The sequence below is a fragment of the Pyxicephalus adspersus genome, chromosome 4, assembly GCF_032062135.1.
Source record: "Pyxicephalus adspersus chromosome 4, UCB_Pads_2.0, whole genome shotgun sequence".
Classification (NCBI taxonomy): Eukaryota; Metazoa; Chordata; class Amphibia; order Anura; family Pyxicephalidae; genus Pyxicephalus; species Pyxicephalus adspersus.
The window spans coordinates 29,215,581-29,232,539 of NC_092861.1; the positions used below are offsets into that span (position 1 = coordinate 29,215,581).

Genomic DNA, 16,959 nt, shown 5'->3' on the forward strand with positions numbered 1-16,959 from the left:
CTGTGTTTGCGTGGGTTTCCTCCGGGTACTCTGGTTTTCTCCCACATTCCAAAAACCATGCATTTAGGGTAATTGGCTCCCCCCAAAAAAACTGACCTGAGACTGTGTTAAAGATATATGACCATATACTAAGGATTAGGACATTAGATTGTGAGCTCCTTTGAGGGACAGCTAGTGACATGACTATGGACTTTTTACATTGCTGCATAATATGTCAGTGCTATATAAATACTGTATAAAATTAATAATAATAATTCTTTAGGGCTCAATTTCGCAGATTTATTTTTATACTATTTTTAAAACAGGTTCATCATCAGAGGATCCAAATAATTTTAGTAAACAATCTATAATAAATGAAAACTACTAAAAGGGACTTTGGACTGAAGGTGAGTTTTTTTTTTACCCATTACCAATTTCAGTTTAAAAAAAATCTGGAGTTTGGATTTAAATTTCAGCCTAATTTAGCTTTCTTTAAAATTTTAAAGTTAGGGGGTGGCATATCTGCATAGCCAGGTGAAGATGTGTGTCTTGTGTCTTGGCGCTTCCATAGCCCAGGGTTTTCTCAACTATCTGGGAATGAGAATCGGAAGGCGGTGTTGCGTTGTTCTAAAATGTGGTAAAGTATATCTTTGTGAAAGAGAAGTGGGATTTAGACATTTAATAAATGGTAACAAATAAAAGCTGCTCCAAATCTGCCCCATGGAAGACAGATAATTTGTCAAATTATGCATTGAAGATTTTTGTAAAGGAGAACTGAGACACCTCTAGTGTTTAATGAGTAAGTTGCACATTTGGCTTTTTTATTCCAGGGCTAGAAAGAAATGTGTTTCCTAGGTAAATAGTACCTAGAGAAAACAGCAGAAAGTTATTGAAATTGGTATGATGAGTTGATCACCTGCTAAGTTCAATATTTCAATAATTGCCTGCCATATCCCCACAGTATTGTGACAATTCAAAATATGCAGAAAAAAGGGGGCTTAATTGGCACATATATAAAATCAAGTTATGTTGATGATCTGTACTATATCACAATTGTTTAATACCTCACTGTTTCATATATACCTAAACTAAATTGTGCAGTGAGCGGTACTGAGTGTCTTCTCCTAGGCGGGGTTCCATGGCATGAGGAAGGGGTAACCAGCTGCACCACAACCTCACTGTCAGTGTGAATGTAGTACTGAACTTTTGTGAACGAGCAAGTATACATATGGGGCACCACAGCATAGATCAAATTGACAGTACCCTAATCATTGCCATGGAAGTGGCTCCGGGGGTCCCTTAACATGCATCTGTTCCTCTGGTGTCCACTGTACTATCCTGTTTGTTGCTCTTCATAAATCTGCACCAGTTTGTAGTTCCTATTTTTCCACATTCCAATCTTACAAAATTTTGTTTTCCCAAATACCCTTAAACTAGCTTCATCACTGGCTTTCATGTTTCATATGTTACCACTGGACTTTGTAATTTCTAGATCTAAATCTTGATTTCGGTCAGTGCTCTATCTTTAATTAGATGTTTATAGTCATAGTAACATTTGTTACCATTGTGGATTCTAGTATTAATATGTTAGGTCATGATTTTTGGTTCATTGATTCTAGATACAATGTATGTTAAGCTGTGTACACAACCAAAGGTGTAATTTTTGACTTTTATTTGTTTAATTAGGTCATGATTTTTGGTTCATTGATTCTAGATACAATGTATGTTAAGCTGTGTACACAACCAAAGGTGTAATTTTTGACTTTTATTTGTTTAAGCAGTACTCCTTGTGTTCTTATACATTTTAGGTATTTTGTTTTTGATTCATTAATTTTGAGACCTTGAATGCTTGAATGCTTCTATCTAGAGTAGCATCTTGAATGCTTCTATCTAGAGTACCTTCTGTTTCTCTACCAGCTCTACTTTGATACGGCCTAGGATTGCTATATCATATGCAAAAGCACATAGTTGAGCAGTCTTGGAGTTAATAAAACTTCTTGTTCCTTGTTTTCTTATGGGGGTTTCTATGACAATGTTCAAGAAAACCTTCAAAAGTGCAGCATCATGTCCTTCTCCACTGTTCATATTGATTATCCATAAACTTTGCAGTTCTAGGTCCAGCACGGCTGATTTTAATTAGGTATGGGGGGTTGTTATTGATTTCACATGGTGACTCATAGGAGGGGGTCGTTAGTGATTTACCAAGCATATCTCAAGCATTTTCCTGTTCTTTTTTGTTGTAGGATCTTCTGGAAATTTTGCTGGTATTCTTGCTTTGTATTTATCATTTATAAAAATACCTTCTTTATATATCACTAAATTTGGCTTTTCCAATATAGTAATCAGAGTCACAGTTTGCACCCCTACGTGATTGTACGCCTTCTATGGAGGTAGCCATCCTTTTTGATACTAGAACACAATCTGATTGATTACTTTCACCGGTGCCAGGGATAATCCATGTGCCTTTGTCGATGACCCGTTAAGGGAAATGGGTGCTTGTTATTTAAAGAGTAATCAGTGTGGCTAATTGGACAAGCCTCCTGCAGTGGTCACTGCTTCCTATCTCCTTATCACCTAGAGTTGGAGTTGGGTTTGAGAGGCTGGTTAAAGGTATACGTCACTGTCGTTTGGACCCGCAGACCAATAATAATTCAGAATGTATTAGTGGGTGGCTAACTAAGTACTTAACAGTAGCAGAAAATAGCCCCATTATATGTCGTAGATTGGAGGGACTCTGATTCCTCCCCCACCTCTCCTGTGTCTAAGTCTTGTTGTCTTTTGGTTGTGGACATAGTACCTGCAAAATTTGATAAACCTCACTTCCTTTGTACTACTCATTAATGAAAGCCCAAATCGCGGCTCCAATTTTGCATACAGCAACGTAGGTTTAGACTTCTGTCAGGTTTTCTTGCTGTCTGTATCTCTGCTATACAGATTAATCCTTACTTTCTGTTAGAATAGGAATAGGATATCACCTAAACAGGTCCACAAATAATAAAGGGGATTTCGCTTTTACTATAGCGCAGAAGAGTTAGAAGTTCTGACAGTGGGCCTCCAAGCTTTCCAATACTGGAGAAGATAACATATCATGGGTGAACTTGGGTGATCCAGCAAACTTAAGTTGGATTTCTTAATATCATTTGCAATTAGTTGGCAAATGTTTTGAGTCCTGGATTAGGTTTCCTGGATCACGCAGGTTCACCATGATGGTCTATATTCTTCGAACATGGAGAATAAACCTTTTTCTTCTTAATAAAAAACAAAAACTTGTACAGACCGTTAGATTTGAAACAAAAAAGTCTTCATCTTTCCTAACTAGGTTTATTGTCAACAGTCCTGCCTGTATATTTGGTACCTCTCTACACTTTAGATTTAGTTCATCATACCAACCAACATATTTATACTCAACAATTTATGATTGCTGTGCTATCAGATTTACTGAATGTTCAAATGTCCCCAACACCTAAGACATCCTTTGGCACTTTGTTCCTGAGGGATGTTAGGGCCACACATTTTATGAAGTTGGATTTTGACTGCTGCACCCACTGTTTACCTTTAATTCTGATTTTTCTATTTCAGTCACTGTTCCCTCTTTTTTTGGCTCTCCTCTTAGCTGTATTGCAGGTCATCACCTCAGCTGTTACTAGGAAGAAAGCTTGGTATGAATCTATATCTGGAGAGATTTTGATAGCAGCTGTCAAACCTGATTGGTGTCAGTCCTTTCAGCGGGACCTAAGCACCCAATCTCTGCTCCTAAATCTACTCTAAAACCTTGGACAGATGCTAGATTTTCTTTGCTCAAAACAATTACTCTTCATTATCTTGGGTGAAAATCTAATATTTGTACAGCAGTCGAAGAATGTTGTTTTGCAACCAGCTGTGTTTTTTACAGGTGGGTAGTTGGATGCCATGGAAGGTGGTTGTTGGAGGATTGGTATCTGGAAGGTTAAAGTTTAACTCATCCAATACAAAAGGGGTCAGACAGTTTTTGTTGCCATGTAGTCATGTTTTATTTATCAAGCTATCTGCAAAAAGAGTTAATTTAGTCCATAAGCAGTGTAAGAAGCAGGACCTTAGATGCAAAATCAGGTTTAAACTTGGCAGTTTTCCTAAGGTTTCTCTTTAACAAGCTCCCAGTGAGCCAGAGAAGGCTGGCACATAATGCAGAACAGGTGTGCAAACTGCTTCTAAACCATGTCCCAGGGAAAACGAGAGGAAACCCCATCCGCAGGGGGTCTCAGTTATCAGAGTAACTGAGTACAGAGTCCTCAGGGTCCCCTTTCTCCAGGGTGCTAATGGAAAGCTGGACTCGGCAGCCAGAATTTGTTAGCATTGCTTGTACAGGGAGGGGGTAGGAGAGGGCATTGGGAAGTAAAAGCTGGGGTTTGTTGCACATTGTCCAGCACAGAGATCACCAAGGAACTGCAGCAGCTCATCTGACCATACAGTGTTTGCTATCAGCTATGGAGATTAGGCAGGACTGTAACTCATTACGCATAGACATGATGCTGATTGTCCAGTCACAGGACAAGCAGATGGCAGAGGACAAGCAGGAGAAGGCCACACAAAAGACAGCAGGTACAAAACAACCATAGTGTGTATATGTGTGTATAATGTGACCTTTAGGTGTGACTCCACCTTTGTGCAAACTTTGACATTGTATTTAAGAGTACAACTTTCCAAACATAAACCATTTCTTATCAATGTTGTTCTGTTACGCTAATAAAGGCTTTTAAAGTATCCATTGTTTCCAAAGGGATATGTGTGAATTTTGCACATGGGGGTCTGAAAACAGCTGTCAGGGAAGTTTGCACAGATTCCACATTCTGCTGCACATACAATACACAATGCAATGATGAATGTTAATGAGTTTTATAGGAGAGTATGCTTTTATTTACAAAAGTAATTATTAGTTATATCGTTCAATATTACATTTGCTGTCCAGTTAGAAGTGTATTTTGCTGTGCACTTACAAACTACAAGCAGAATAATTCTCTGACTCCGCTGACAGCTGCTGTTTGATTGGTTATTTTGGGTGAGTGCTTTGTTATTAAATAAAGGCTGCTAAGGGACAAGTAATAATGTGACAGCTGCAGAGCAGTAACTAGTACAACACTGAGCAATGCTGCAGGAACCATCTTTGATGAGGGCGCACTAAAGGAATAAAACTAATCATGAGAAATAAAATAATGATATATGCAATTAGTATCTTAGTGTGTCTTATTAAACTGGACAAATGCAACAAACATTTAACTGAATACTAAATACTAAGTAACAAGAACAAGAGATAAAGCTGCGTACACACGTCAGATTTTTATTGCCCGATAATCGGCATTGGCCAGATATCGGGCGAAAATCTGGCGTGTGTACAGTCAGCGTCGTCCATCGTCCGAACGACCGTCCTGGCGGATCCACGGACGATGAACGGCGACCGATCCTAATGCAAGGGAAGTGGGAGAGCACGCAGCAGGGTGCCGCTCTGTCACTCTCCCCCTCCCCTCTCCATAGAGCATGAACGGTGCTGTATGTACAGCATCGTTCATGCATCGTGTAGTCTTTGTCGTTGGAAAGGATCGTGAAAGATCCTTTCCAACGACAAAAATTGCACGTGTGTACGCAGCTTTAGGCAGCGGGGTTTAGGTTAAGGCCCAAATCACATAATTAAGCTATACAGTGGTTAGTGTTCCCATAGGCGGGTGGTTGTCAGGGGTGGTATTCAGCAGGTGCCTTGACTATGGACATTGGATATTAGGCCATTACATATTCATAACAAGCAGTAAATAGCTTTAAAACAAATCTTCACTCGCATAGCTATGGGTTATTTTAACATGAAATTATTTTCAAAGAACATTGAAGATTACAACAAATCCTCTAGATCAGCCTTTCTCAACCTCTTAACCCCTGGTGAGCCCTCAACATTATGGTCATGTCCCAGGGAATTTATACTGAAGCCAATTTATTGGGGTTTAGTAGGAAAAAGCCAAAAATGAAATTATTTTCAAAGAACATTGAAGATTACAACAAATCCTCTAGATCAGCCTTTCTCAACCTCTTAACCCCTGGTGAGCCCTCAACATTATGGTCATGTCCCAGGGAATTTATACTGAAGCCAATTTATTGGGGTTTAGTAGGAAAAAGCCACTTGGTGGCTAGTAGAAGAAATGTGTCCCACGTTACAGATGTGGCTAGACTTACAGATGTGGCTAGAATGCCATCCATAGAGACAACTTACATGATTATTACTGTCATACAGCTGGGCCTTTTGCAGGGTTTGTCTTCCAAATGGAGGATGGTAGGCTGCCAAGTTCTGGTGTGCTTCTGTGGTGAACTTTGAAAATAAATTTATCTGCAATGGCTATAGATACAGAGATGAATGAGGGCTTGTTTTAAAGTACATTTACTTGTTGCTCAGTATGGAAATACTTTATTATGCACAGCCTGGGTATTTGTTAGTTCAAAGGGATCAACTTTAGGTTGAGGTTATTGTGGGTGCAAGGTGTTTATATGTTTGTCCTTTGGTTAAAATTGAAGAGCATGACTCTTTTTTTCCATAATGAAAGCCCTTAGACTTGATCTTATTCCCATTGCCCTCTCTGTTTTATGTGCAACTGCAGAAGGAAATAGTGCAATCCCTTATTCTCTGGGGGCTTGCCTGGTGCACATTATCTATTTAAAAATGCTCTAGACATGTGGGTGTAAGTAAACACTCCTTTTTTTCTCAGTGGAACATGACAAAAGACTCAGATTAACACAATCAGCAATTTATCTAAAATTTGCATGTCTAATGGCATTACTGAAAACAATAAAGGAATCTACTCCCTCCCTTCATAGGCCTAATAGTGCTGCCCCACATCATAGAGGGGTATCTATTTAATAAGTGAGTTATAAATATATATTGTCCACTATCATATTTGTCGTCAACAGGATGTTCACAAAATTAATTTGTTAAATAGATAACAGATTGTTTGCTTACTTTAAAACCCCAGCTTTTCTTTGTTCATAATCTCTAATGGCATTACTGTTTTTATCAGATATAAGTCTAAAGGTGTGTACACACTTCCAATTTTTATCGTTCAAAATGAACGACGAACGAACGACGAACGATCGATTGGGCAAAAATCGTTCGTAAAAAAAGTAACCAACGACGCCGACGAATGAGGAAAGTCGTTGGAAACGAACGACCGGACCGGCGGATCGGATTGGACGACGATCGTTGACCATCGTTCGTGTGTACGATCGTTCGTTGATCGTCCATGGTCTGAGCATGCGTAATGAACGAACGTTCGTTCACTTTCCTGTCGTGCACATAGTTCCTCTATCGTTCAAACGATCGTATCTATTGTGTGTACAATATCTACGAACGATCGTGTCGTTATCTTTATGTGCAGGATCGGTGCTATACGATCGTTCGTAGATATCGTGCAGGATCGTTCGTCGTTCGTTTTCCAACGATAATAATTGGAAGTGTGTACGTAGCTTTAGGCTATGTACACATGTGGAATCATCGTGAAAGATCCTTTCCAACGACTAACGACTGCACGATGCATGAAAGAGGGCTGTACTTTTATGCATGAATGAGTACTGTACTAAGGCTGGGTACACACAGGTAATGATTCTCGTCTGATTATCGGCTCAGGGCCGATATTGGATGACAATCTTGCGTGTGTACAGCGCTTGTCGTCCATCGTACAAATGACCGTCCTGGCGGATCCATTGACAATGGACAACGAACAATCGTAATAGAACTGAAGGGGTAGAGAGCACAGCGGTGTGCCACTCTATCGTTCTCCCCTCCCCTCTCCATAGAGCAGAACGGTGTATGTACAATACTTGTTCATGTATCATGTCGTTAGTCGTTGGAAAGGATCATGAAAGATCCTTTTCAACAACAATAATTGCACGTGTGTACATAGCCTAACTCCATCCCAATTTCCTTCCCTGAAAACTCACCACCCAGACTATGTGCATCTTTGTTTTTTTTTATACTTAACTTTTTGAATTTCTTCATGCTGCTCAGGTGACCAGATGCATTTATATCAGAATGTTTGCCAGGGATTGGCTACCCATTCAAAATGAACCGATTTCCTTAACACAACATATGTTAATGCATAATATTGCATGTAAACATATATGTACTGATGCACTGCAATGGTGTGAATCCAACCTTAAGCTTGTGGAGTATCAGTGGATCAGTCTCTGTTTTAAAAGATAATGCTTGATGCATCTTTGATATGCTTCCCAGAAAACCTCAGTGAGCTGTTGGGAACACAGGCATCCAAAGAAGCTGCAAGGCTGGTATGAAGCAAAAGTAGTGGAAATAGATTATTGGATAGTTTAGTATACTGCCATTTCTATTGCAGCAAACTTTGATTCACATTTCTCTTAACCTGAAAGGGTCAATTTAAAAGCACTAATAAAATTCACATTTTAAAGCACAAAAAATGAAAATTAGTCCTTAAAGTCTTCCTCTGGTTATAAACTAAACTAATTAGGTATAAATTTAAAACAATGTATTTTGATTGTGGTTCTTGCAAACCCCATTTTTACATGAATTATTATAATGAAGCCCTCTTACCATCTGCACTAAAGTGATAATGCAATTGAATTAATTCTCCTTATGGAAAATGATTCAAGCAGTAATGAATAAATGGTTCAGCTTGTTTTCACTAAATACCACTCTTACTAGAGTGCGGTGATGATTAACAAGGATATTATGTACAGTGTAAGAGTCCAAGTCACAGGTCTGATTAATCCCTTTTTAGCTTCAGAACGCAATATTTTGGCAACATAGAGGTCATAAGACACCATTTATTTATGGATGCAAATGTGTCCTAAATCAAAGGTCATCATGCTTTAATCTGCACTGTGTACTTTAATGTTATTGTCATTATTATCAAATAAATGGTAAGTTGAATGTTTCTGTAGGTAGCAAACCAGCAAATAGTGACACAACCAAGATGGTATAGTTGAAATTTTATTGGTAAGTCTAACCTGCAATATTACAACTGATTTTTGATCAACTGACTTTGCTGGCCTGCCTTTTAGATGACTGAGACTAAAGGTGCGTACACACTTCCAATTTTTATCGTTCCAATCGAACGACGAACGATCGATTGGGCAAAAAATCGCTCGTAAAAAAGTAACCAACGACGCCGCCGAACGAGGAAAGTCGCTGGAAACGAACGACCGGACCGACGGATCGGATTGGACGACGATCGTTGAACATCGTTCGTGTGTACGGTCGTTCGTTGATCGTCCATGGTCTGAGCATGCGTAATGAACGAACGTCCGTCACTTTCCTGTCGTGCACATAGTTCCTCTATCGCTCAAACGATCGTATCTATTGTGTGTACAATATCTACGAACGATCGTGTCGTTAACTCTATGTGCAGGATCGGTGCTATACGATCGTTCGTGTATATCGTGCAGGAACGTTCGTCGTTCGTTTTCCAACGATAATAATTGGAAGTGTGTACGTAGCTTAAGACCACACCAATTTACAGGTATAATGCAGTATTGTCTCAGGATAACTAGAACATTTACTGCTTATTCACACTGTAGTTTTGTTTGGCATTGGTAAGTGGTTGGTTTCAATTGGTCATAAACAATGACTGGTAATGTTTAACTTAAGTCTTCACAATCAGCAGAAGTAAGAGACCATTAATATCACCTGCATTGTGCTGCATTGTTTACCTCAGCCTAAACACAATGATAAGGCCTCTCAGGTATTGAAAAATTCAAAATCCTCTCTGGTATCCCACTAACCCAACTCTCCTCTACAATCCACAATCTCCTCTACAATCTATTATGAATGTTGCAGCCGGATTTATTTATCCTTCCCACCGATCCTCTTCTGTTGCATCTCTTTGTTCTCTGATTGGCTTCCATTTCACCTTAGAATCAAATTCAAGCTCCTGTGCTTTGCCTTCAAATCCCTACACAGTTCTTGTCCCACGTACCTTTCTGACCTATTTGAAAAATACTCCCCTAACCGCTCTCTCCGCTCCTCCAATGACCTACTAATGACTTCCTCACTCATAACCTCATCACACGCATGGCTTCAAGACTTTTCTAGAGCTTCCCTGACTCTCTGGAATGGTCTTCCTTGTCCTATTTGGCTTGCTCCTACCTTCTGCTCATTTAAAAGGGCACTCAAATTCCATCTTTTCAAACTTGCCTTCCCATCTTCTTCTGTCTCTTAAAACCCATCACTACATATCTCCACTCCTACTGTGTGGGACTTCCCCCCACCTCTTAGATTGTAAGCTCCTCTCCTCCTCCTGTGTCACTGTCTGTATCTGTCTGTCATTCTCAAATCCTATTTAATGTACAGCGCTGTGTAATATGTTGGAGCTATATTATTACTGTTTAATAATTATAATAGCAAAAGGGGCAAACTGACTTGTAACCAAATTCCCCAGTCAATGTGCTGCACTGGTGTTCACTGTTTGAAAGTTAAACTGTGTTGCATGTAAAAAAACACACCACAGTGCTTGTCAAAATAAACTGTAACACACATCATCAGCATGCGTCCATGCACATGTCCTGCGGTGTAAATGGGCTCTTTTTATGTGCAGACCAACCAAAGGTAAAAATAAAAAATTGATATATAAACAATGGAGTAAGAAAACTTAAAGGATGAAAAACTGAAAATGATTGGTGGCTTTAGGCAATCTGGTTGCTGTAGGAAATAGTTCTTTTTTTTTCTTACTGCAGGTTTTTACATCACCTTCTATAGTAATTTTTGACACAACTAAGCCTTGTAATTAGAAAACAAGCTACTGTGCGATGCTTCATATTTAATGACAAGTAATTTCTATTCTTTTCAGCTGTGACGCCATCTTTGCAGAAACCTCTATCTGGAAGACATATAATCAGTAGTTATGAGAGCCAGGGTAAGACATGCTTGCTTTACATGTTTACTTGCCTAAAACCTTTTAGTCTGATTTAATAAAATCAAGGGCAAAAACATAACTTTGTTATAGACACTTACCAAACCCAGTTGGGCTATGTCTTTCAAAAGCAGCAAAGAATTGGGTTTCTGAGAGGTAACAGCTCTAATCTTTCTAAATAAAGAAATGTATTTACATGTTGAAATACACACGGATGAATAGGGAGAGCTGAAATCACATGTCAGATCCCAATGCCCAAAATATATTGGAAAAAATATGTATTGGTATACATCGTGCAATTCAATTAGAATGAATTGTATGGTCAATGGAAACTGAAACCATATATCCAATGAAGGCTTGATTCAAAATCACACAGGAAATTGAAGAAAAAACTGAAATCATAAGTTCCTGTATGTGCTCCCAACAATCATCTTGCATGCTTCTTAGAGGATGATGGATGGTGCCCTAGGGAATCTCTTTCCAGACCTGGGCATCAGTGAGCTCCTGGGCAGCTTGTAGCACTACCTGGCAGAGTCAGATTAACTGATACTTAATATCATAGAGGGTCTCTTATGGACTCAGGTCTGGGAAATGAGCGGACCAGTCAATAGCATCAGTTTCCCTGTCATCCAGGAACTGCCTACACACTCCAGCATTCTCCTGCACAATAAAGGACTCAGGCCCCATTGCACCATCGTAACAACTGACAATGGGTCTAAAGATTTCATCCAGGTATCTAACAACTGTCAAGGTGTGAAGAGAATTAATCATCAGTGGGGAAACTGCCAATACTGGTGTCATCTGACAAGTGCCAACTGGGCTGCATGGTGCAGGACCCACTACAGGACATTAGGCCTACCTGCTACCCTTTCTGGTGATCTGCACACAAGTAGCCAACAGGTGGTCATGTTGCAAGTACCACCTCATGCTACCAAACAGCACCAATACTCTATCATCAGCAGGAGGAGGGTTATTGATCCATCATTGGTGCCAGTTTTAGAAATGTTGCCCAGTTTTTGTGTCAGTGGAAAGAAAAGTATTCTATTGTTTATGTCTGGAGGATTAGGAAAGCCCTCTAGGAGATGTTGTTAGGTGATCATTTACCTGCTCTGCTGGCAGCAAGATGTCATAACTGGAACTATGTAGACCCTTTTGGGCAGGAGCATTCTCTGCCTGGCAATGGAGGTTATGGCACATACTTTTGCTCTGCATACAGATGAAGGCCCTTTTCATTACAGGGGCTGCTCTATGACAAGCAGTAGGACCTTCTTGGCCCATAGACCATTTTGAGGGCTCTTGATCTAATCTCCTATTTGCGTACATGGCTATCTAAAATTTACCCCACAAAAACTCTAAAATGTATTTTTTACGGTATATTTGCCTTGAATGTACCATTTCAAATTTTTAACATACTCGTTTTCTTAACAGGGAGCCATGTCCGTGTAGAAATTCATCCAAAAAACAGCAAGCCCAAAATCTTTAACAGACCACCAGCTCCAAGAGGTACAGTATACATATATATATGTGTCATTTTTTGAGGACATTGTGGCCACTGTACATTTCCACGAGTAGCAAGCATTGTTTGGTATTTAAAGCAGAACTTGCCGGGCTCTAAAAATGTAAATATTTTCATATTCTAAGGAATTAGAAGTAAATAAGCTTTAAAACAAGCCAAACTGGACAGCCAAACTGGACAGCCTTTGTAACTGCAGAAACTGCATCCTAAGTTACAAAGACCAGCTAGTGAATTCATGAATACTTTATTGCATGGCTGACAGTAGGCTCATCTAACAATTAGATACCATTTTTTTTACTCACATTGGGCCCCATAATAAGAAGTAAGCTGTTGCTATTTTTATTTTCCAATCGCCGGCTGGGCGCAAGTGGTTATGCAAGAATTAGTCTAGCATAACAATCATAGAATGGTTTCCCAACTCCTTAATGACCATGTAGTTATCCTAAGTGCCTTTATCTCAAAATATTATTGTTTGAATGGACTGTAATGCTGGAAATAGCCATATCGCATGGTTAAGCCATATCCTGTTTAGCAAGAGAGCTGTACATACAAAGGGGTGCTGAAAAGTTCCTGGCTTTGCCCCCTTCCAGATGAAATAGAAACATGAGTGTGGGGGCATATGACAGCCTAATATCTTAGTATGTAACTGTGAAAAAATCAGGTCATTGCGATTCTTAAATGATGGCAGAGGCACAAGCAAGTTTCACGTCGTTGGAGTTACGGGCCGACATGAAGTTTTTGTTTCTCCAGGGAAAGTCAGCAAGGGACATTCACACTGAGATGTCACAAACACTGGGGGAGAAGTGTCCTTCCTACAGCATTGTCAAAACCTGGATATCTCGTTTCAAGACTGGGCATTTCACCATTGAAGATGAGCCCCGCAGTGGGCGCTCCCCAACCTCAACTGACCCGGCAACCTGTGATGCTGTCCATGAGCTGATTATTGAGGGTTGGCGAATATCCCCAAAAAAGATACTTGACATCTCACGGGAGCGTGTTGGGTTTGTTATCACCTTTATCCTAAACATGCTCAAGCTTTCAGCGAAGTGGGTGCCGGAATGCTTGAACAGTGGTCAGAAGAAGGAACGAGTTGAAGCATCCAAAGCCGTTTTGGCCCATTTTGAAGCTGTACAGGACTTTTTGGCTAGGTTAGTGATTGAGGATGAAACCTGGCTCCACATCTATGATCCTAAAACCAAGGAACAATCAAAGGAATGGCGCCACAGCCGGTCCCAGCGGCCGAAGAAGTTCCAAACCCAGAAATCAGCCAAATAAGTCATGGCTTCCGTTTTCTGGGACAACGACAGTTTTCTGTTGGTGGACTACCTACCTCAGGGCTCTAGTATTGCCGGACAGTATTATGCTAACCTCCTGGACCAGCTGAAGGAGGCAATTAGGACGAAATGTCATGGAAAGTTGACCAAAGGGTACCTGTTTTTGCAGGACAATGCACCTGCGCAGACTTCTAATGTTGTGGGTGCCAAATTGAACACCCTGGGTTTCTAATTGGTCCACTATCCCCCAACTCACCTGACCTGGCCTCTTCCAGACTATTATCTGTTCCCGAATTTGAAGAAAAACTTGAAGGGACAACGTTTTGAGGACATTTCTGATGTCAAGAAGATGCTGCTGAGAGCTGGTCTGCATCCCAACCAAAGGACTTTTATTTGAACAGTCTAGAAAAGCTGCAACTACGCTGTACCAAGTGCATCAGTCTTAGGGGGGAATATGTTGAATAAATGTGTTATTTTAAAACTCTGGCTCTCTTCTTTCTAGGCAAAGCCGGGAACTTCTCAGCACCCCCTCGTATTAGAAAAAAAGCTTGATGTCATTTCATGTGTCATTGCAGTTTTTCTGGTTTGTTTACACAGCAATTAGAGGCTTATCTTCTCCTCCCCAACACAAATAAACATTGTTCTAAAAGGAGGATATACCTGTGGCACATTCGCCTCTAGGAAATCTAATCAGATACTTAATAAAATACCCTAATGTACCCTGCTAGCCTTCAGCAAGTCTGAACAGCGGAGCAGGGTTTTTAGAAAAAGACTAAGGCTGCATACACACGTTAGATTTTTGTCGTTGGAAATGATCTTTCACGATCCTTTCCAATGACAAAAGACTGAAAGATGAATGAACGAGTGCTGTACATACAGCACAATCTACTCAATGGAGAGGGGAGTGGGGAGAACGAGTGAGCCACATCCCACTGCACTCTCCTCCCTTCACTTCCATTGTGGTTGTTATTGTTCTGTCGTTCATGGATCCACTGTAAACGTCATTGGATGTCCTCTGTACACATCTGAGATAAGCTCTGCTGCTTGTATTGGCCGAAAATCATCTGTTGTTTACACAGCCTTAGTATACCCTACCAAGAAACATAATGATAGGAGGAGCTCATCATTGTGCTGCTTCTCCTTTTTACTATTCATCAACAGACTGAGGAGGGTCCGTGACAACAGGGGTTCAGAAAAAGGAGGGACTGCGGTGAAAAAACTCAGGATTAAAGATATATATTACCACAATATTTATATATTATTATCTTATCTTTTATTAGGCTATTTATTTTTATCCTGCTATTTTTGGGTAATATTTCACTTTAAAGATAATTAACAAGATAGCAGATGACCTTAAAAAGAAAAAAAAAACTTTTTTAAATGCAAGACAGTAGCTTTTCACTTTTGATCTCCACAAAGCTGTGGGAATCCTGGTGCTACTCTTCTAACTGTACTGTACACATCTCTATTGGGAAAGCTGCCAGGGAACGATAAAGTCTTCCTAAATTAGAGCACAGAAGGACTGGAATGGTAGTGAGTGATAGAACATGTTGTGTATATCTTGTAGATGTACCTGTTCCCTCCAGGAATGGCAGTACTTGGGAGCAGATGCCACAGCCCAGCGCCAAAGACTTTTATGGTAAGGTACCTTTGCAATATGAGTATTCACAAATAATGCAAGTTATCTTCAGATTCTTCAAAGTTTAACACACCTGAATATTTCTGATTGATACTTTTTAATCTTTGCTGAGTTTTTTACATAGTTAGGGTTTAATGTGTATCATTGTTGGAATAAGACTTCAAAAGATGTCAGTATATCAGTGCATTCTTTAATAAAAAATGCTCTTTGCTTCAAATAATGTAAAAAGAAATACATCGTGGACTGCATTAAACTGGAATAAAGAGCTATTTTTATTAAAAAGAATGTATTGATGTGCGTGCTGGCGACTTCTTGGAGACTTTGAAAATGGCGCCATCACTTTTGGCGCCTTGAGCACTTCACTGGTGAGATAACTCATGTCTGGTGTACAGTCGGGACTCTATAATTAATTAGTGTGGAAATAGACACAAGGTGTCAGTTAGCAGAAGCCAACTCCAGACTAACTATCTGGAATGTCTGTCATTTGCCAAATAGGCTAGTAAAATAGACCATATTTATAAGACAACATTCTAAGTGGACTTAATGCCAGCTTCCTATCCACTCATATAGCTAAATTCTTTATCACTAGACCTCAATTTACATATTAGGCGTCTGCTAGGCACCAAGTCAAACACTTCAGCAAAATCCAAATATACCACATCCACAGTGAACTCCCTGTCCAACTTTCTGCTCAGTTCTTTATAATTGGACAATATATTTATTTGACATCTGTCTTTCATAAATCTATTCTGGCTGTCAAATAAAGATACTATTTTCTATCACATATTTTGATATGGGGTTTAAAATTACAGGAAAAATTCCCTTTTCCCTATAATAGAAGCTTACTGGTTATCGAATTAAGGACTTTAATCTCTTCTAAAATATAAAGATGACACATCTGCTTTAGTCTTTTGGTACCTTGCCAGATAATAAAGAGCTTTTGAAAACACGAAGCAAGTGACTGAAAATAACTAAACCTAGCTCTTTGAGGACACGTGGTTGTAAGCCTTCAGGACGACCTGTGTTGTTACAAGCCAATGCTGGCTAAAGGAAGCACACATAAGAAATGGCTTTTAAAGTGGAACTTTAAGTAAAAAAGAAAATAACACTTACCATTACAGATTTAAAGCCCTTGATCCTTACTCAAAACGATCCTTCCTCAAACCGGTTCTGTGCTACCCTGGCCTTCTGCTTATATCACCTGATCTTGCAAGATCAGGTGATGTGTCTTCCTAAAAAAGTAAAAAGTGCTGATCTCACTGCGCATGCATCCAGTAAAGCCATGATCCCGGGCATACGCAGAAAGAGCAGCCCACTGTCTCCTGGTGTGTCAGACTTTACCACTGTGGCCGTAATTTGTATATTATATAAAAAAATGAGCCATCTTTTATTATATTGTTAAAAATCTGTTGATAGGTTCACTTTAACTACTCCTATCCTAGATAGCCAGTGATGTATGGCACTCATCATGGCAGAAATAAGGTTTTACATTTTAGTAGTTTTACTACTGGACCAGCTGCAATGCATCCTTGATCCTCAATCCTTATTCTCTATGTTCCTGATCTTCCAGGGAGCCCATGACTGCAATAACTTTGAGGATGGGAAGTCAGAGCATAGAGGAAAGATCACTTACCCCATCACTTTTTGAGCAGTGAACCC

The 16,959-nt window shown here is 39.7% G+C and overlaps 1 protein-coding gene across 2 annotated transcripts in view; it reads left to right on the forward strand.

Moving 5' to 3' along the window:
- LOC140328217 (uncharacterized) overlaps positions 1-16,959 on the forward strand; it is a 46,773-nt gene that overhangs the window by 13,472 nt on the left and 16,342 nt on the right. Inside the window, exons 1-4 of one of the 2 annotated variants that reach the window (XM_072407630.1) lie at positions 4,358-4,557; positions 10,809-10,874; positions 12,300-12,374; positions 15,229-15,300. In XM_072407630.1, coding sequence (XP_072263731.1) covers positions 4,443-4,557; positions 10,809-10,874; positions 12,300-12,374; positions 15,229-15,300 — 328 coding nt within the window. In that variant the 5' untranslated portion in view covers positions 4,358-4,442. Of the gene's footprint in view, positions 1-4,357; positions 4,558-10,808; positions 10,875-12,299; positions 12,375-15,228; positions 15,301-16,959 lie in introns of those variants that run through there. The other variant, XM_072407631.1, reaches the window with a different exon arrangement.